Source organism: Stegodyphus dumicola, chromosome 2, assembly GCF_044657685.1.
Source record: "Stegodyphus dumicola isolate Sdum_Otavi_A_Nest chromosome 2, ASM4465768v1".
Classification (NCBI taxonomy): domain Eukaryota; kingdom Metazoa; phylum Arthropoda; class Arachnida; order Araneae; family Eresidae; genus Stegodyphus; species Stegodyphus dumicola.
The window spans coordinates 65,138,381-65,160,968 of NC_140769.1; the positions used below are offsets into that span (position 1 = coordinate 65,138,381).

At 33.0% G+C, this 22,588-nt stretch overlaps 1 protein-coding gene across 1 annotated transcript in view; it reads left to right on the top strand.

Annotated features, from left to right (window-relative positions):
* Nucleotides 1-22,588, top strand: part of SCAP (SREBP cleavage activating protein) — a 112,059-nt gene that overhangs the window by 40,637 nt on the left and 48,834 nt on the right. The window contains exons 11-14 of the mRNA XM_035351342.2: nucleotides 11,394-11,488; nucleotides 16,310-16,408; nucleotides 19,558-19,652; nucleotides 21,671-21,836. Of these exons, the coding sequence (XP_035207233.2) occupies nucleotides 11,394-11,488; nucleotides 16,310-16,408; nucleotides 19,558-19,652; nucleotides 21,671-21,836 (455 nt within the window). The remainder of the gene's footprint in view (nucleotides 1-11,393; nucleotides 11,489-16,309; nucleotides 16,409-19,557; nucleotides 19,653-21,670; nucleotides 21,837-22,588) is intronic.

The following is a 22,588-nucleotide window of genomic DNA, read 5'->3' on the forward strand; positions in this document are numbered from 1 at the left end:
GTAGATTTTGAACAAATATCTGTGCACTCATAACTTTCTAAACAGAGCTTTGGGTAAGATTGAAGGACCTAACAAAATAGCAGAAATCCACAAAAAAAACAGAACAGTAGAAATCTATTAAATTTTTTTTAGGAAGCAACAAAAATACTTCTGCAGCAGTGACTATTTGGTTGAATTGTGTGAAGAGACTGATGAATGTTTTATTGTAAGAGTTGTAGATAGAAGTATTGCTTGGGATTCCACAGGAATGATTGGTGCAATTTTGGCGAGATCTCTAGGTAACCCTGCCGTGCTGTGTTCAAACTGAAGAATTTTGGCAACCTGTCCTTGCATATGCATTCTGTTAAGTAAATTCATGCCATTTTGTTATTCATTTAAGATTTTATTTCATATCAAAGTTACAATTTTTAAAATAAGGTAGGTCTTCCAGTTTAACTATCCATAAATTTTTAGAATATATATGAATAAACATTTGAATTTTTTATGTACAGTTCTGCTAGTTTTTCTTTCACTTGGTATATTTTTGTAATTTATGTGTTTTAATTTTTATTTTTCTTATTGTTTCAAAACCTGTCTTAGAATTTTTAATTTATTTATTGAGCACAAATATTTCCTATTCAAAACATTTTGAACACATAATTATTCTTATTTATGTAGTTCAATGTATACAAGGTTGCCAGGCTACCTGAAAAACCGGAAATGGTCAGGGAATTCGAAAATTTACCAAAAAATTCAGGGAATTTAAATATTTTAGTCAAAATCTTGAAAGTCGGGGAATTTCATACAGCGATCCGCCCAAAAAAGCTAGTTTTGCGCCGACGTTGGAAGCAATCACTTTCTTGGTGAATTAATGTGTTGGGTGAGCGTCATTTGGGCAGCTGTCATAGAACCAGTTTTTGCAGTTCCAATTAGATTGTCATATAGAAAGGTAAAGCAAGTTTCCAGTAACCTTGAGAATCGCATGTGCTGTGTATGTTGAACTAAACAAAATACTTATTCTTGTATAAAACAAAATTGGTTTAATCCTATTATACGGTACCATGGAAGTTTGAATAAAAGAATATGTATTGTTAAGAAGGAAAACTTCTCTGCAACAGTAGTGGCTCTGTTCCAACTTAGAGGGAAACAACTGCACATGTGCGAAATATCTGTCGCGAAAGCTCGAAGCCAGTGTTGAAGTTCCAAGGTCATGTTATCAAGAGTTCATAAAATGAATATCCTTTAAAATTTCTTTAAACTTTAAAAGGAAAAGAAATATTTTTTTTTTGTGCAAGTAAATTAATTAATGGATTAGGTTTTTTGACGGGGGGGGGAGGTTAACTATGAAAATCTGTCTTTAAATTATTGCGAAAAATCTATGGAATGTTTTGTCAAAGAATGCTTCTTCTTAACACATGTTCCTCAATTTCCTGTACACATTGCCTGTACACATCAGACTGCCAGGTTCCATCGGCAAATCCCTTGGTGAATTTTCCCTCCGCTTTCTAGCGGCGTAGTAGCATTACGTCTGTGGAACTTTTTTTTCTTATATAGATGTTCTTTGGTTAGAACACGGAGAACTTTGGTTAGAACACGTATCATTATACTCTGTGGGTTAGAATGACCTCCGTATTCTATTCTAACCTCCATGTACGGTACACACGGGAGTAGGCGATATTATGATGAGCAGTAAACTGGTCATTTTGGTGTTGCCGACAATTTTCAAAATCATGTCAAGACCTTACCGCACACTAGGATTTTACCACAAAATCTTTTAAGCCTTTTTTTTTTTTTTTCTTTTTAAATAAATGCCTTATTCGTCATTTTGCAGTAAAATAAGAAAATAGTAATCAGTCATATAGGCTAACCATTAAATGTAACTAACTATATTCGCTAAAATATTGTTGATTATTCTAATTCAATTTTTAAGTAATTATCTTTATGTTTTTGTTATTTGTATCATTTAATGTTGTTTCTTCCCCGTAAATTTATTTATTATTAGTAAATAATATTTTCAAATTTTACGAAAATTTTCTGTGATATAATCCTGAAATTAATTCTAGCAGTATGATGACATAGAATCATGAATTTTAATGCACGTATTTTTTGCTTATGTGTGCTGCTGAATAAATATAAAATACATGAATTTATTTGAAAATATCATTAAATATATTTCTTTCTTTCGTTTAGCTGCAAAATGTCTGCAAAAAAAGACATTTTTAATTCAGATTAGGCAGATTCTAATCTCCATCTTCAGTGGAGAAAACAATTCCTATTATAGTTAAAATAGTAATGCTTTGAGGAATTATATATATGTACAGTCATGTGTAACTGGCAAATTTTTGTGTTGGAATTTTCTTAAAACACATCTGAAAAACCTGGAAAAGTCAGGGAATTTCATTCTCCTGTTTGAGTGGCAACCCTGTATATATTGCTGAGTGATACAGTACAAAGTCCCAGATTCGGACTCGTCGGGACTTCTGCGATTAAAATATGAAATTGTGATTTATGAAATAATGAAGCATTTATGATTGAAAGGGTATCAAAATTTACCACAGAAAGAGGCTTAATATTAATTTTTTTACTTTATTAAACATTTCTTTGAAGTTTTTTAAGTTGTTTCATTTTTTGTAGTAATACTTTCTCTTTAATTCTATAGATAGACATAATTTCTTATTCAGTTGCAAAGTTCCATTGTTAAAGTCCTGTAATTGCTGTGTCTAGAATTCCGACTAACTTGTCAATCGAAATTCTTTTGTCTCGCTGTCACTCTGTCTGGAATGGTATTTTCTGGATCTAGAATCATACTACTGATTTCGCCATTCGGTAATTGAGTGATGATTGTGGAGCATTGTCATTACAGTGAAAAACTCTTTTATATCCTCTTCGTTTATTACCGCTTCTTCACATTTCTTTACAAAATCTCCTAATTGGAAAATTTTACCTTTGGTTTGCGATATTCAGATTCGTGGCTGTCATCATAAAATTTAGCTATCATTCATCATACATACGAAATTGGCGACTAAAGACAAGTTGTTCCACTAAATTTTATCTTTCTTCTATCGTGCACGGAGTCAGTTAAGCGGGAATTGTATTAGTTATTTATTATACTTACACCTATTACTTGCACATGTTTAACGCATATCTGATTCCTCAATAAATAAACTCCCACAAATATTTAAGGATTATTTAGGGGTGGTGCCTGATGCAATCTTTGTGGCTCCTAATTCTCCTACCAAGCACCTCCCCTTGTCTTTCCTAAGTTCTGCTGTCCAGTGTGGCCATATGAACTCTGGCAGTGGTTCTGGGTTTATGTGAATAACAAATCAGTTATTCTTAATTCAAATAGCACTAAATGTAATCTTTTGGCCTATGAGTATGATTAACAAAACCTTACTTTTAGCATATGAAAGAACTTTCTGTTAAATTTTTCCTGTCAACATTTCTTAGTGCATTTAACTGAAATCTGTAATCAATGGCAAGCGTAATGTCAACATAAAAGGTTACCATTTTTTTTCTTAACTACTAATATTAAAAAAAAAAAAAAAAAAAAAAAATGCTCAGGTATTGCTCCACGAGTCATTACTCAAGCTGTCATGTGTTGATAAACATGCAGTGATGAAAGCAAAATATAATAAATAATGATTCAGCAAGTTGGTGTCAGGTGTATAAAGTATTAGTAGGTGTAAAATTAACGATGTATCTGTAGGATGTTTCGGTTTGAGATGTATGACCAGCAAATTACTGATCATATAGATTTATGCTAAAACGATTGTTTCTTCAATAATGAGGTATTTTATTTGCCGAAGTGAAATTAAAAATCGGGATTCTCGACGTATTTTATTATGCGTGGGGGGATTAAATGTTAATGCATACAGCATACAAAAAACATATACAGGCATGAAAGTTTTCCGCTTTGTTGCGGAATTCCGCTTTTTTGAACGTCACCCGGGCTGTTTCTGAGATCGATGCAGAACTGTTGAGAAATTGCAACCGGGAAATTTGTGTGTGTGTGTGTGTGTGGGGGGGTAAATGGAGGACATGCTCTCTCTCTTCCTCTTTTCTTTGTAAAAAAACTTTACATCATGCCATCATATAATATTACGCCGGGTTAGCGATCAAATCCTTGTTGCGAACTTTTCGAGTTTGCCTGAGCTGAGATCGCGAAATACGTTGTTTCACATCAAGGCGAAGTAGGTGGGGCTTATGTGGAAAGGCGGAACTAGATGCGTACAAATATCGAATCAAAGAAGAGCAAGCAACCGTCTGCGATACTGTGATATACTGTATTGTACTGGGTTTCTATTGCTGAAGCAATGCTTCCCAGTCATGCAAGGAGTTCCATGTGGAGCCTGGTATTAGAAAATACCTGATTGAGTTTCCTCTGAAGGAAGAAATAACAGGGAGAAAAGGGGGTTACGGCGCAATTTTCGCCTAGTCTCAGGAGCTGACGCAAGCTATTTGCAACACTGGTCCAACCAAGAACAAATCCAAAGTAATTACTCCAAAGTCCGTAAGATGTTCGTAGCCTGCTGGCACTTCTCTGCGATTGGTCGAAATCTAGATTGGAATCCTTGTCAGAAAAGATGATGTGGAAAGATGCACACGGAGCGTCAGCACGGAGTACTGACAAATAACACTTAATTATTGGCTTGCTTAATTGAGTGTGCAGCATAAGGTCGGATGAGCAAATCGTCCGGGATGATTTCATAGCTCAGAATATACTCAAAGTTAGCCGTACTGTTGGTCTTTGCTTTCGTGAAAAAGTTTCCATTTATCTTGGATAAATAGTCCATGATATAATCAATATGAAGGTCGCGATGTAAATCATTTCTACGAGGGCCATCAAGGAAGTAGATTACGTTTCCGTCTGTGTCCGCTAGGGGCGGGGCTAGCGCGGCCATCTTGGGGTCAGAGCGTTGCGCAGCTCAGTCTGCATCTAGCCGTGCTAGTGAGAGGTTCGTGCTGTGCTCCGTTCAGATACTGTGACTGTTTGAAATGTCTGCGTTAATTGAAAATCCCGCGAGCTGCGAGGTGCGCTCAGTAATAAGGTTTCTGACTGCAAAAAACTGTAAACCGATAGAAATCTATCGGCAGCTTCGTGAAGTGTATGGGGACAACATTATCACTGAAGGTGGAGTGCGTCAGTGGGTCATAAGATTTCAAAATGGCCGAACCAATGTTCACGACGAAGATCGAAGTGGGAGACCCAGCATAGTGACCGCCGAACTTCTCGAAAAAGTCGATGCTAAAGTCCGTGAAAATCGAAATTTCACAATAACGGAACTTTCTTTGAGTTTTCCACAAATTTCGCGAAGTTTGTTGCACGAAATCATCAGCGAAAAGCTTGGTTACCACAAGTTTTGTGCAAGATGGATTCCAAAAATCTTGACAGAGGACCACAAAAATCAGCGAATGGCTGCAGCGTTGAACTTTTTGGACGCTTACCATAAGGATGGTGACTCTTTACTCGATCGCATCGTTACTGGTGACGAAACATGGGTGAAACATGTGAACTGTGAAACGAAATTGCAATCAATGCAGTGGGGGCACACAAGTTCTCCCCAAAAACCCAAGAAATGCATGCAAACAATGTCGGCAAGGAAGATGATGGCGACTGTTTTTTGGGACAGAAAAGGTGTAATTTTAGTGGACTTCCTGGAAAGAGGCACTACAATAAACTCTCAAAGGTATTGCCAAACTCTCCAAAAACTCAGAAGAGCAATTCAAAACAAGCGCAGAGGAATGTTGAGCTCTAAGATCTTGTTGATTCACGACAACGCCCGGCCCCACACGGCAAATGTCACTCGTAAAGTTCTTGAATCTTTTAAGTGGGAGTTGTTTCCTCATCCGCCGTACAGTCCCGACCTGGCACCGAGCGACTTCCACCTATTCCCAGCAATGAAGAAGTGGCTGGCTATGCAGCGTTTTGATGACGACGCACAGCTGCAAGAAGAGGTAACGAAGTGGTTGAAGGCGCAGGCGGCCGAATTTTTCGACGAAGGAATTTCCAAGCTCGTACATCGCTATGATAAATGCCTTAATTTGTATGGTGACTATGTAGAAAAGTAGTATTTGAGTGTGGCTTTCATCTGTATATAATAAAATTTGTTTCCTATACTTTGTTTATTTTTTTATTCCAAAACGTAATCTACTTTCTGGATAGCCCTCGTAATATAGTATGGGGCATTAGTCATGGTTCTCAGGATCGTATTTTGCAGAACTTGGAGCCGGTGAATTTCACTTGCCTTAGCACTTGCCCAGGCCGGGGAGGCATATGTGATAACAGGCCTGACAATTGCAGTGTAAAGCCTTCTTTTGCGTGCAAGGTTTAATCCAGACTCCTTAGAAAGTAGTGGGAAAAGCTTTTTCACAATGCCATACGCTTTTCCACACACACTGTTTATGTGTGTATTCCAGGTAAACAATCGATTTAAAATGACTCCTAGGTATTTTGCCGTACTTACAGTAGGGACTGTTTTCCCGAAGAGCGTAACATTACAGGTGAGGGGGTCTGTGGTCTTGAATTTTCTGATAACTAAAACTTTTGACTTCTCCGGGTTGATTTGAATTTTCCATCGTTGACACCATGCTTCAATATTAGGAATAATATCTGCTGAATCTTTTCCAAGGTGTGGTTTGGTCATCTGGACTTCGCGATGATGGCGGTGTCATCCGCGTAGCATGCTAACATAATATTAGGGTCTTGACTGAATTTTGGGAAGTCATTTACGTACAAAATATAAAATATTGGTCCAAGGATACTTCCTTGTGGGACACCAGGGTAAATATGATGTAGGTTTGAACTGGAATCTCCTTGCCACAATGAAAGAGTTCGGGAGTTCAAAAATGAGCTGAGGATGAGAATAATTTCCCATGGAAAATTCAAATTGATGAGCTTAAAAATAAGTTCTCTATGCCAGACACGGTCAAATGCTTTTGCCACGTCTAGCATGAGGATTGCTGCACTATTTTTGTTATGTAAAGCCGCTCCAATATATTCAGTGATTCTGACTAACTGATGAGAAGTGGATAGGCCTCTTCGAAAGCCATGTTGTTCATCCGCTAGAATATCGAGGAAAGGTTTAATTCTATTGTAAATGATTTTTTCGAGAATCTTTCCCAGTGTCTACAGGAGGCTAATTGGTCTGTAACTGGCCGGCTTATCGGAAGGCTTGCCTGGTTTTTGTATCAGAAAAATGCTTGCATGCTTCTACGGGGTTGGAAAATATGAATGCATCAAACAAGCATTGTAGATGCTAGTCAACTTGGTAATTAGACAGTGGGGCAGGTTCTTCATCATTCTGTTCGTAATTTTATCACTTCCAGGCGCCTGTTTTCAGTTGGTGTGCTTGACGATATCTTTTATTTCTAACGGAGTAGTGAGCCTAATCGTATTGTTCGGTGTGCTAATCTCAAGCCATTCTTGAACAAAGTTGTCAATATCAGAGCCACTATTATTCGGAATTACATTCGGAGTGAACTGCTCGCTTAGATGTTTTGCGAAAGTGTCCGCTTTTTCGTGATCGGTATATGCAAAACCGTGTGTTGTTTTGATTGGCTGAGAATGGTGATAGACTCTTTTTAGGTTCCGAGCGAACTTCCAAATGAACCGTCATCCAGATTTAAGTTATCTATTTTGTAACTCCATACTTCGTTTCGGTGCTTGCTGTTGAGAGCTTTAATCTGCCTTGTGAGTCTATTTATGTCCGTCTTAATAGCCGGATTCTAATCCTTACTGTACTGTTTGTGGAGTCTGTTCTGTTGAGTAATAACCACTCTGATACATGCAGGAAGTGTGCCATCCAGGTAATTGCTCGCCATTTCTGCAGTTGCATTTTGTAGGAATTCCTTAAGTTTATTGGTAAAAATGTTTACTGCAGCGTCAGTGTCAGGTTTAATCTTAAGAGTGCCTAAACTGAATTTCAATGTACTAGCGATATTGTGAAATAGGTTCCAGTCCACTATTTTCTTTGGAGTTGGATTTGTCTTGGGAGCTCCACCTATTCTAGCTATAACAGGAATGTGATCTGATGGAAAATCAGCAAGCACCTCAAGTGAAATAGGGATGTTATCCGTTGAGAGAAAAAAGTCCAGAATATCGTTACGCCGGCCTGGGATGCTTGGACAGTAAGTGGCTTCTTCAAGGATAAATAAATAAACTGGGTGATTAAAGCAACCGTCAAACGAGAGCTGACTTCAATAATTTCAGCGGTCGGTGCTGGCGCCATCTGTCGGACATACAGATAACCACTTGCATTCTCCAGTACACAAAACTCTATATAAAAATTTAAGGAATGCTCATAAACTGTACAAAGAAGAGCTAGAGATAGAAAAGGAGGAGCAAGAATCTAAAAAAAAAAAAAAAAAAGAAACAGTTATATATATATATATTTTATCTCTAAAACTTATCATTGCCTGAAAATGGGCAGTAATATATAACATAAATATGTATATTAGTGTGTTGTAATGTTGTGTACAGTATTCATGTATCAACTGTTAAATTAAGTTACATAAAGAGCATCTTAAAAAAGATTAATTCATTACAATCTCTTGGTGATTTATTGATTTTTTTTTTTTTTTTTAACAAGTGGAAGATAAAATTAATAGCAAAATAGTAAGTACAAGTATTATTTTAGTTTAATTATATGTATATGTTTAATACTTTCTATATTAAAATGTTAATATTTTATTAAAATGAGTTTTTTTTTTTTTTTTTTTAAGGTTGCACGCGTGCAATTAGTTTTTGTGTAATTCTGTGTCCGCGCGTTGTTCAGCTTTTTTTGCCAACTTGCACTTTCATGCCTGCACATAATAAAATAAAAAAAAGTTGGTAGTGGCCTTTGAGGTCCAGATATTGGACATCCGGATCTTGGATGTTGTACTGTATATATATTTCGGAATAATATGCAGGTTTTTTTCTTTCTTTGTCAATAGTACAGAATCTCAGTATGTTGATAAATTAATAAACGTAATTATTATTACATTTTACCATTATAATATAAAAGTTTATTTACCCAATATTCACTTAATTTACATGTCTATTGAATGGATACTAAATATATGTGATTTAATGCTCATTCAGAGTTACAGTAATGATTGAAAAATATGAGTTAGGCAATATGGTGGTCCTCCATTTATAAAATGATTCTGAAAAGTACTGATCCTCCATTTACAGAGTTTTTTTAAAAATAATTTTATGAAAACAGCTTTAGATTAAGATGGGAAGAATTTATAAAATTTATGTAGTTCCCATAAAACAGAAAATCTATTCTGAAAATATTCAGTTACATACAGAGGGTGTATATGCATTTTTAGAATATTTACAATTTAATTAATTTTATTTAAAATGTGAAGATTTTTTTTTTTTTTTTTTTTTTTTTTGGATGTTTGATCCGAAACCCTTCTCTTTCTTTTGGACTATGCAGCTACATCATGATTTCCACGACAGAAGAACTTCTCATGAAATTTCCAAGGGGTGTTGATTTCCATTCCTTTTCTACTACTTTCCAGACTTTCCACTTATAAAGAGCTCTTTTCAACAGTCTAAATGCAGAACTCTCTATTGGTGAAACATCAGGGAACTTTGCTGGAATATGTTATAAAAGTATATATCCAATACATGTATCAAATTTCCTTTTTTTTTTAAACAATGCTGTGGTACTTTTTGAAGTATGACTTGTTGCTCTGTCTTGCTGATGTTTCACTCTTCAAAAGTCATTGGGATGAAGAAATGGAATTCCTCCCATAAATGTGAGATAATAAAACTTTTTTTTTTTGGGTAGTAAAGTTGATTTTATTTATTTATTTATTTTTTGCTATTCTTATTTTTAATATCCCATTGTAAAGGAATCATGCAACAATCATGAACCTTTTACTGAAACTGTTTTTGCATTCATGGAACTAGCTTTGTACATTTTTTTTTCTGTTCATTTTTGATAATAAGTATACTTTTTCTTGTTGAAGTCATTTAGGTAAGCACATGCTTCATCAAGGATCATTATGCATTTCCATTTATCTCCTACTAAATAGTTTTTCATACTACAAATTGTTCTGCATTGAACCACAACCTTGACAAAAGCTGGGGAACATCATATTTTTTAGCTTTATGAAGTTGTAAATCTTGGTTTATTTATTGTTGCTACAGATGCATTTAAAGACCTTGGAATATAATTCTGCATCGGCAGATTTTCTGTTGTTAGCAATGATTTAACTTTAGCAGCATTAGAAATGGTACATATCTCTTTTGTGTATTTTAAGTCTTCCTGTCATGTAGAAGCAATGACTGATGGTTTTTCCTTTTCTGCTTAATAATGTTGCTTTATTTGCTGTTAGAAATTTTAATATCATGCATTTAACAACATTTTTTAATTATAGAATAGGAGTATTTCTGTATGGAAAATGAAAGAAACATATCCTTCAATCTGCAGCTTGTTTACATGAGAAATTTTGAAAGAAGATTAAATTTAAAATTAGCATATGACATTTCTCATTTAAAATAATGAGTTGCCAAAAATTTTTATTCCAAGGCATTTGCTTTTTTTTTTTTTTTAATTCTTTATAGAAATTGTTCTAAAGAATGTATAAACATGTGTGTATTATTAATTAAACACAAAATTATATTTTAAATAGGCAGAATCAGTATGCTTTATCTAGTTTGGCATTATTAATCACTGATATTAAAAGCATTTGTATTATAACTGTTCCCTAAATCTTTAAAAATTGGTGTTTAATTTTTTGAGTGCTGAGCATATAAAAAGGGACTTAATTCCTTCTTGATATTTCAATGACTTCATTATGCTAAAAGGTCAGAACTTTTCATTTTAACTCATTAACCCTCTCAGCGTTAAGGCCGGAAAATTCCGTACAGAAGGTTGCCTTCCACATTCATTATACATGAAAATTTCTGCTAGCTTTTAATGTATCTGATTTCAGTTTGGATGTATATTGGAAGAAAAAGAATCAAGGTACAAAATGAAAGAGTCATTTTTTAATTAAAATCAAGAAAATATCACTTATTCAAGACATTTTGAGGAACTGTGAACTTTCAAGGCTAAACCCATAACGCTCAGAAGGTTAAGGCATAATGCACATGCTACTAATTAGGACTTTTGCTTTGTGGAGCTTATGTCGACAGGTAGTTTGTAAACTTACAAAACTGCCCCTTAACAAGTGTTGAAACTGTTCTAAAATTCTGTGTCTCACTTTGAGAAATCTTATAATGGGTAAATCTATGTCTGGGGACCAATATTTAAGGAAATAAACCCTTTCACTGTAGCATCTATCTTTGAACTCCCTGTATATATATACACTGTTGATTAACAGAAAAGGAAAGTTTTGAATTTCTGGCAGATTTTCCTGTGCTTGGTTTTTTTAGCAAAGTAACTGGTTATTTAATTAAAAATTTTTTATAGGTTTAAGTAAAGAAGGATGGTCTATTACAAAGAATTTGCTTACAGAACTTGCTCTTCTAATGGTAGCTTTTCTCACATTTGTTCCCAAAATTCAAGTGAGTAATACTAAATGTTGTTGTCAGAGCAAATATAATAATAGTTATTAAAATATGTAGCAGTTATATTGATTTATAAAATATTTTGTTTGTGCAAAGTAAACAAACAAACAAAAATATAAGTAAATGAAAATAAAAAGTAAAAAATGCAGTGTAATTCAACCATCATTGACAGTAAGTATTTATCAGTTACGGTTAGTATCTCAGAGTGTTGTTTTCATAAAATTTGTATTAATTCATGATGTACATAATATATATGTGTGTGTATATTTACATATATACATATATCTCTCTATATGTGTACATAACATAAAAATATGTTCTAAAGTAAAATACTGATTTTAATTTACAATAGCTCCTAACCTCTGTATTCTAATTTGGGTATTTCCCCCTTTTCCATTCTATATATAATGCTGTATGATGCAGTTAATTTGAAACTGAAACTCAAAATTGTAAAAAAAAAAAAAAAAAAAAAAAAAAAAAAAAAAAAAAAAAAAAAAACCTTTTCAGTCAGGCCTTTGTATTTATGACATACTTGCTTTCTGTTCTTCAGCTTAAGCTAGACCACTTTGGCCAGCAGTAGTCTAGTGGCCACAGTGGCAGTCACTTTAGTCTAGTGGCAGTCACTTTGGCCACAGTGGAACTTTTTCAAAGAGTTAAAAAAGTTCTTAAAGAGGCCTGTGTGTAACAACCAATGTATTTGTTTGGTCAGCTAAAATAAAAAAGAATATTTAAAACTTCTTCGATTGTTTTTTTTTTTTTTTTTTTTCATTCCTTAATTTCAGTGTATCTAAATTCTTATCTACCTTCAACAATTCGATACTATTACATATATATATAAATATGTAAAAATATAAAAGACACTTAATTTCCAATAGACATTTAAATTTCTTATTTAAAGTATAAATACAACTCCCTTCACAGCTCAGAGCTCAAACATCACCATGTCCAATTATTTCAACTGCATGACTACAGCTCAGGGATTTGGCACAATCTGTCTCCAGTCATCTACCAAGAACTTGTGGTATCCATGTCAAGGTGATTGCAGCTGTTTGGCAGGCCAAAGGTTGCACAATGCATTCTTGAGCTGGTGGTCATAATATTTTGGCTCTTCAGTGTAAATCATCACCCCCTGAGTGGATTTTGTGGAGTATACAGTACCACATGAACACAGAACTTGGCACCTTGCATTTTATCCATGAGGCAGTGCTCAAAATGGAGCAGCTACTTGAAGGAAGTACAGAGAATTATTCTAGAGTACCTCCTTTGAGCAGCTGCTGTGTTGCCGTTCCACAGGCCATAGGTGAAATGTATGTCAGCGACCTGTGCTTTCACATAGGGATGCATATCTCTCAAAATCTGCTAGGGGAGTTTCAGTATATCACTTTTTAATCTACCATTTAAAAAGTGCTATACTGAAACCAATAAACCAAACTTTTTAATCTACCACCACAATGTGCTATTTCTACGCACACATTCAGTTACAAAATCTGCTTTTTCTTTTCCCCTCTATTTACCTTTACATTTTTGTGGCTAAAAAATTTGTATAAATACATGGCTAAAAAAGTGGCTAAAAATTAGTACAAATACATGGCTGTATAAAAACGAAAAATGACTATAGTCATAGACAGTTGCAATGCTTACCTTCAAGATATCAGAGACGAAAATAAAAATATTATTTTTCCTTTTTTCCAAAAACCACTGTGAAACTGTTGCCTGTGGATAGAGGGTTGATAAATAGTGGTAAGACACATTATCACAAAAGAAATTTAAAGAAGGATATAATGGAATTTAAATTAATCGGCCTTTGTATCTAATTTGTTTACATGGCCACATATCTGAACTTGCAGTGTATGGAATTATGATGTCATTGAAAATTCTTTTCCCAGTTGCTTCAGAAATTTTGTCACCAAGATGAATGCTACTGATGAAAGTAGTTTCAGTGATGATGGAGAACTGAATAATATGTAGCTGCAAATGAAAAGTCAAGGCTAATTAAAAAATAATGAATTATTACAAGATTTATTTATAGATAATGATGTTGAGACCTTAGGAATTCTTACTGGAGAGAACATATTGGAGAGCGTAAAGGAATAACAGCTGAATTGATGGTGAAGAAGATGATAAAAACATTAATTGAAATAAATGTACAAAATCTCTGCCAGCAAAAATGCAGGTTTCAGTTTGAAAAAAGTGTATCAGAAGACATTTTTTGTGCATTACAAAGATGTGAGACTTATAAAACGTTTCAGATAATCAAAACAAACTAAAGTAACTGATTACTTTTCAAAATGAATTTATGTTAATTTTTGTAAATAACTTTGATGGAATGGATGCATTAACAAATGTAATTTTGCATTTATATTTCTTTTTTTATTATTATTAAAATGAAAAAAAAAATTGTATTTTATCACAACTTCTATTTTGCGACCATTTAGCGAAATTTTTGTGGGATTCTTCGAGTTTGTTAAAGCAAATAGATGAGTGACTGTATAGTTAATTATTTGCCTAATCTGGATTTTTCAAACATTAGCATTAATAAATTTATAAAATTCTAGCTAATTTAAAATTTGGAAGGCTAGATCTTAACTTGAACTGTAAAGCAACTATTAGCTAAGTTCAAATGGTATCAGTAACAACACATAAGAAGGGTGAAAGACCCTTTTATTTCAGTTCAAGAGTAATACGAACAGATGGCACACTGGTGTGTACAAGGCCTTGCCAATACTTTTAGTGGAAATTCAAAATAGAAAAAATGAAATTAAAGCTAATCCTAAGTTGAATAAATCAACCAAAGCTAAGCTACACAGAGATAATTTAAGGCGTAGTTGGCTTTAAGCTAATACCAACATAGGCTAACTGGCAGTTAATATGCACAGCCATAAAATAGAAAGCTTAACTAGCAGAGAAACATCATGGCTGAAAGGCAGAACAAGGTCTCAATATGCTATTATGGGCTCTGTCTGATGTAACTCAGACACCAGTTTAAATAGTAGCTTTCTACCCTAGTTTGCATCGTGTGTAAAACTAAAATCTCATTCAGCAAGAAAGCGTGGGTTGCTTCCAAGATAAAATAAACTGCTAATGAAATCCCACAAATTAGAATCCAATTGTTCCAAATTTGCTTATGTATTTGTAGTTTTATTATGTGTATAAGTTTAAAAACTTCAAAATGGTAAAATTTGCTTTGAAATTCATAACTGAATTGCAGTTTATTTTAATGGCTTATATTGGAGAGTTATAAACAAGTTATGCTGCAGGAATTTCTTTGTACAGAGGGAAAAAAGTGATATAAATACTAAGATAAATTATTTCGCTGAGATATTCTTAGTTTTAAAATATGCATAATTTTAAGAATTTTAGAAAATTCAGGAAGAAATGTATAAATCTTCTTTATTTTAGTGTGTTGTAATTAGTACTTTCTGAAATTAATTTTTGAAAATGAAATTTGCTCTTCAACATGTTTTCCCCTCCCCTTATAAAAGAACTTTTAATTAATTTTATTCAATCTGAAATTCATCTTTTTGTGTCTCACTCATAAAAATAAGTGCTGATCTTTAATTTAGATTTTGCTGTTAGTTTGGAAGAAATCTGATGTCCTTTTATTGCAATGAATTTTATTTATTGACTTTTCCCCTTTAATAAACCAAAAGTTATATATATTAAAAAAAATATACATAAAGAAAGTAAACAACAACAACAGCCTGGGAGAGAGTGGTAGGGGGTATGAATGTTATGGTGAACTTATAGTTTCTTCTGTGCATAATTATACAAGGTATTTAAAAGTGTGGTTGCAAACTTTATTTGTGCAAATCTTGATCCTGTGTATCATTCCAAAACAGAATTTCATGAAATATAGAAGAAATTTTTATGAAAACAATTCTGATATGGTATTGAGAGAGGCTTCTGTAAATATAAAATGTTGATTTTTTTTGTTGTCACTTAATTAATAAATTGAATATCAAAATTCCAGTGAGTAAAATATTCAGTAGTTAAATTAATTAAATGTTAAAGGTGTCACACATTTGTATTCGAAATTTGCTAAGGTATTAAAGAAAAGGTTCAATGACTTAAGTTATTCTTTAGTAATAACTACCAAATGAAATTTATGATTATTCAAATCATATTTAAATATCAATTACAAAAGTAAAGTTGCAATCAAAGTAATTATTCTTTATTAAGCAAAAGAACAAAAGAACACTTGTTAAGTTTCTAGATGCCCTTGTGAGAACACGAACTTTGTCCATAAAGGTGTAGCATTTTTTTTTTTTTTTTTTGTAATTAACTTTTAAATCTAAAAGCATGTTATGCTAATTAGACCTTTTCTGTATAGAAACATATGAAAAGTTGGATTTTACATTTTTAGAATTATCTTATTCATAGTGTTAAAACAGTTTTCAGAAACCTTTCTATCTTAGCCTAGGCCCATCAGCGACCGAGTGGTAAAATTGCTGAACACTGGTAGTTCAGTTCAAATCCTGCGAACGGGCTACATGGGCGCTTTCATGGTTTTCCCCATGTGTAATGTGTATACGAGCCCGTTCCCCTTAGAAAGTCCTCCACGAAGGCAGTGTGCTTTGCCGTATTCTCAATACACCACACCTATCTTAGCCTAGGATGCTTTGGAAGTTTAATTTTATGATTAATATTTGGGGAAATAAAACTCACAGCCACTGTTTTGAACTGTAAATAATTAAATATTATATGTAGTTATATTTGACATTTATTCAGTAGCTTAAATAGTAGGAAAATCTCTTTCTCAGTTTAAGACGTCAATAAAATAATTAAATTTTTTTATTTGTATTCTTTTCTCTTCTCTAGGAATTTTGCTTGTTTGCTGTTGTTGGGCTTCTTACAGACTTTTTTCTGCAGTTGCTATTTTTTGCAACTTTTCTCTCTGTTGATATTCGAAGAATGGAGGTGAGATACCTCAGGTTTCTCCAAATTATGAACATTATTTATACTATTTGCAGATTTTATGCATTAAGTTTAAACTTAAGCATTATTAATATGTTATTATGTAATCAAAATGTTAATAAAATTTATCCTTATCAAAAGAAATATAAGAGAATATTGGCATTTTTCTCAGAGTTTCGTACAAGTGTTCAAAATACTATGTAGTAATAATCAGCAGTTATCCTTCAAGCTACTAAAACGTCAAATAGAATGCAATCCAGAGCTCAGATAAAGCTAATCCGATCAATAATAACAACTGCACTTAACAGCAATTGAGATAAGATTTTCTATGTCTGATATTTTATTAAAATAAATTAAATTGGTTTAAATTTAAATTGGTTACAAGAGATTCTAGTAATTTCTGCATTTCGAGATTTCTGGAAACCAAAAGAGTAGAATTATGATTACAGCTAACATAGCAATTACATTTATTTAAATTAAATATAAATTACCGAAATAAACTTTTATTCAATGTTAAATGTACATACTCTTATATTTTTACTTTTTCGGCATAGTTTTTTCTTAAAATTTATCATGCGCTGCACTGCGCATGGAAATAAAACAGTTTTAATTACAATTCTACTAAAATTACCTATCTAAATACAAAATTCATAACACTGCCCTCTTCCCAAGGATTGCACATCCCAAGCAGTACTATTCCTTGCAGGAAGCCATGCTTACAACTAAAGCATCAATGCAATGATACACGTTGCAATACAATCACAAACAACATAAACAATAATTGTGATTAGTAACACAAAACAAATCAAATAATAAATCAGTAAATGAGTGCACAAATTTACAAATTTAGAAACAAAAAAGATCATGGTCTTATACTGTTTACATTATATACACTATATACTATGTGCAGAGTAAGAAGCTAGTCTGTCATAATGAATGAATTTAGGCTTAGAATTCGACGATGACTCAATAATCTGAACTACAACACCAGGAGTCCTTTCCATGAAATTGGACTCCTCAACCATACCTTGTCTCCTTCGTTGAATCGATGTCCAGTAGCTCTCGTGTCATATCGGGTCTTCATCTTCTCTGTCACTAAGTTGGCTCGCTCTCGAGCAAAGGTGTGCCTCACTATAAACTGGACCTGGAGATCTTGGATGTACTCCTTATGCAGTGAAGGCATATCCAGAAGGTGACCAAACAGAAGATCCCAAGCAGATGAAGGTCACGACCAAAGAGCATCTGGGATGGGAAATAGCTGGTAGTCTTGTGGACAGTTCTCATGTAAGCGAGTAAAAACAGTGGTAACTTCTTTTCCCAGTCCTGTTGGGTCTGGAAACCACCCATGAGAGGTTGTTAAGGATGGTTCAATTACACCTTTCTTACCATGCCATCTGATTGGAGATGTAAAGGCGTCGTTTGGGTTTTGTTGATGTCGATCAAAAAACTCTGCAAGCTTGCAAAGGTTTTTGATTACAGCCAAGGTAAAATTCCTTCCCTGATCAAAATGTAACTGAAGAGGTGCCATAGAATATGCTTCAGGCGACTTAGTGAAGTAATCAATCACAACGAGGATGTATTGTTTCTATCAGGAGTTTGTGGCAGAGGTCCCAGGATGTCAGAGGCGATAGGTTGAAATGGTGCTTCTATATTGCAATGTTGCAGCTTTCCTCAGCTGTGTTTCTTCTGCCCTTTCTGGCTTGCACAGGCGTCACAAGATTAGCACCACATTTGCGCATCATCCTTTGCATTACTCCAGTAAAAACCTGGGGATACATGAATTCCATGGTGTACGAGACCGTAACATTGGACACATATCTCATCACCAGGATTGTGGAAGCGGCAGCATGTGTCAATGATATACCTGCCCATTTTGAATGGATATGAATTCATGTATTGATGTTGTGGAGAATGGAAGGAATTTTTATCATCTTCTTTGATTTAACCATGTTCTGTAATAGAGTCATGTTAACACCTCTTTCGACATCCTTTCTTTCTTTTCCTCTACACTTGTGAACATTTACCTCTTGCATATCCCATTCTCATTTTCGGACACAAGTTGTTACATAAATCTTATTTGTCATGGCATATGGCGTAACAGACTGGCATATTAAGTTTGACAACGACCTTCTGAGACACCCTGTATAAAATACAGTGTTCCTTCAGTAGTTGCTTAAACATTTTTATTCACTTTATTTTCATGTCGTTAAATTTTTATATCAATTTTCAGTACTTCTAACTATTGTAAGAGCTTCAAACTTTAAGGATATGCATGCCATTGATGACAATACATGTTAATGCAATAATTGAAGGTACTGTCTTTTGTAACATCGTTGCTGTGCTACCAAAATTGTTATCAGTGAGAGATGTGAGAGACCTTGTGATTGAAACAGCCATGCTTAAAGATGTGCAGAAGATGCACACACTAAAATGAATTAGTTATCTGTAATTTTTCAAATAAAAAGTTAGTCATTCATTAAAATTGTGTACTTTTTATTAGTAACTTCATTGCAGCTTGTGCAACTGCAAACTTTGATTCAAATATACATGCAGAGCCAGTGTTTTTCAGTTTAAGCCTCTGCATTTGATGTTTATCACTCGTTATCGTATAGCTTTTGACAACATCAGGTAATAACTCGGGACAACAAACGAATCTTGTAATGGTTAAACTTGTCAACTGTGAATAATATGTTCTTGATTTTTTTCAATGCATACTTATTACTGTATGGTGCTTCCCAATATCATCTGGAGTCACCTTCATAGACCACTTCAGTGCCTATGGGGTGTTGATACTGTCCACTTTGTAAATCATTGTTTTAAAGGAAATATCATGAATGGTTTACATATTCATTGAACTTAAATCTTAAACATTCCTTATAATATTGGGACATTTTCAATAAACATGTTGCTTCATCCTCCCTGAACTTTGCAAGAGCTCAAAATCACCTTGATTGATGAATGGGACAATATCCCCTCCAGAAAATTCTCCAGAAAATGGCTCTGTTTCATAGCAGTTGTAAAACAGTGAAGTTAACCAAGCTTTGTGTTATTATTTTTGTAGAATTTGATAATGAAAAATTTAGGTAATATTGTATAGTAGATTAAAATCCTTTTCTCCTAATAATCCTAAATATATTAAAATCTTATTACAGATTACAGATCTGCAAAGGAACTGCATTCGTGAAGTGGCCAATATTCGCAATTTTCGAAATGAGAAACTACATAATGATCAAAGTTCCCAACCCCGGTAAAACAATTTTAAAAAAAATATTTTAATATTTGTTTTCATTTCAAATAAATGATTATAAGCATTTTAGATATTGTTCGATGACATTTTTTTATTATAAAATGTATAAATAAACTTATTAAAAAAATAAACGTAGCTGTAGATGTGTGGTTTCCAAAATCATGAAAGGAAAGCTACGGCATAACTTATGTAGCATGTTTTTATTTCTTAACCCTCTTTTTTTTTTTTTTTTTTTTTTTTTTTTATGTGTGGGTGTGATGGTGTGTGTGTGTGTGTGTTAAGACTAAAGAAAAATTTTCTTTTATTGTTAAAATATATGTGAAAGAGAAACTTGCTAGTATCAAATATAAAAGTAGGCAAAAATAATTATTAGATTGATGTGAGTTTTATCAGAAAAATATTGATTTCAAAGAATACTTTGCTTTTTCTTCAAATATGATAAAAGGTTTTTCTCTAAAACCAACTTAATGTTCATTTTATAAAAGGTTTAATTTTACCTAATTTTATAAATTACATACTATGAATAAAATTATGTGGTAATTTTTTTTACAATAAAATTTAAAAAACTGTTTGATAAAGAAACCGTTCTAAAAATGAGCTTTCCCCCCTACCTTTCATATTATACAAATATATTGTTAGACCAATCAAGTAAACTGAAATGGGAATATTTTCCTCAGATGAAAGTCTTGCAAAAGAAAGAACAGAAGTTTTTATATGTTAAAATAGAAAACAAAAGTATATATGTATGTCTTTTCAAATATCAGTCTCTCATTTCAAAAATACAAAAGTTTTCCTTTCATAATAATTACATTGTATCTGTAATAAATTAGTAATGCAGTGGAAAAATTTAAAAAAAAAAAAATGTTCAAATGTCTTGATTGTTAGTAATGCAGTATTAAAAAAATGGTGGTCATGTCTTGATTGAAATGTAATTTGGCAGGTAAATAGCTACAATGTCTGATAAGCTTGTTTTCTGTTGCATATCTTTTTAATGCAGTTAAATTTGAAATTAATTACAGTTATGATTAGAAATAATTGTAGTTAATTCTTGTTGTTTTATATTGTATAATTATGTAACGGATATAAACAGGTAAATAGTATTTCTGTGCTATGCAGTATTTCAGAACTTGTATAATCAATTATTTTATATCAAGTGTGTACAAGCAATCATTACAATTTTGAAGTTAACATTAACAACATTTAAGTGACATAATAAACATTTAAGTAATATCTGCAATAAAATTAATTTAATAAACATTTAAGTAATATCTGCAATAAAATGAACATTACTTGACATTCATTTTATGAAGCCTTTTTGAGAGCTTAGTTACAATTAATTGATTTTTGCTGTACCTTGTCAAGACCATCCCTGTCTTGTCTAGGATAATGAATTCCTGTAATGAAGCTTGTAATGATCTTGATTTTCAGTTAATTAGGGGGTATAGTTAAGTTTTAACCCCTTTGTGATGGCATGTTGCTGTACTAAAAACCCTCTGCATACAGGTGTGTCATATATACATCAGTTCCAGATGTCACTAGCAGCGAGGTGATGCACTGGTGCAATGCAGTGTCTCCAAGATGAGTTGCGCTAAGCGGCAAGCCATCTCGCTACTAATGCATATATGATACGCCTGTCCTGAAGAGGTTAAATAAATGTTGTACAAGCACTGCAATAATTTTACAAGCATTAGTACTTGGAGAGCTTTATGTTTAAGAGTAGGTGTTTTGTATGCTGGTAGAGCTTAGGACTTGAAAGCAGAACATAAACAGTTAAGGTTTTGTTTTGAGGTATTAAATATTACCTTGTTTTGTTTAAACAAAACTTTATCATTGATATATACATGCTGCCATAGTGTATCCCCAGTCTTCTTATATTTTCTTTTATTTTCAAAATGAAATTTTAATATTTCTGTCATGTTATATTGTATGCAATTAATTTTCAAGTCTGTCATTTATATTTCATCTGTCTGTCAATTTCTGTAATATTATATTTTATACAATTAATTTTTTCTCTCTAGACTAGTTCCTATCAACAGCAATTATACTAGATGTTCTTTGAAGTCAACTAATCAATCGACCAAAATATTTGCACCTCCTGCTACTCCCATGCTTGTAAAGTTGCCTAAAAGGATGAAATTTATTTATTTTTGGGCCAGAACAAGAATGGTGCAACGAGGTCTGATGGTAAAGTTTTTGTAATTTTTTTTTAAGTGCATTTCAAAAGTACATTTTTTTGGGAACCTAATTCTGGATTTAAATACAGTCAAACTTTCATAAGCAGGCAAGTAGTGAACTCAACTTTTTAACAATTATCTTCTCAATCCCTAAACTCTTGAAATGAGGTATCAGTATTTTTCATCTCTGATAGCTGACATTATCAATAGCAGACTGAGAAATGCTGATTGAAAAATTTTCTTACAGATCTTCTGCTTTTAGACAAAAGTTTAGAAGAAACAAATTGAAAGAAACATCTGTTTTTTTATGATGTATTTTTTGTTTTGTTTTGTTTAGCATGTTTGAAATTCAGGTGATAAAGTTAGGACTTCTAAGCAATATGAATTCATAAAAGAGATTTCAAAATGGGGATAGTACAAATTAATACAGAAGTGAATTTCCAAAAGTATTCCTGAAGACATTGAGAATATGTATTCTCAACCATTTCTCCAGCATTGAGGTTACACTTTGCCAAATATATCATATACCAGAGCACATGGAATACATCATATTCCTTTCCTTTAACTAAATTTGTTAACAGTGAATTTGCATGACTAGTTTTGAAGGTTTGAATATAGAATATTCTTCAGCTGCAGGTGCTCATGACTTAATAATAAACCAGAAAATTTTAAAAAGTTCTATTAAAAGAATAAGCAGAGCAACTGGCATTTTCTTTCCTTAACTATGCAACTGTTCAATTTTTTAACAAAATTGATTAAAAA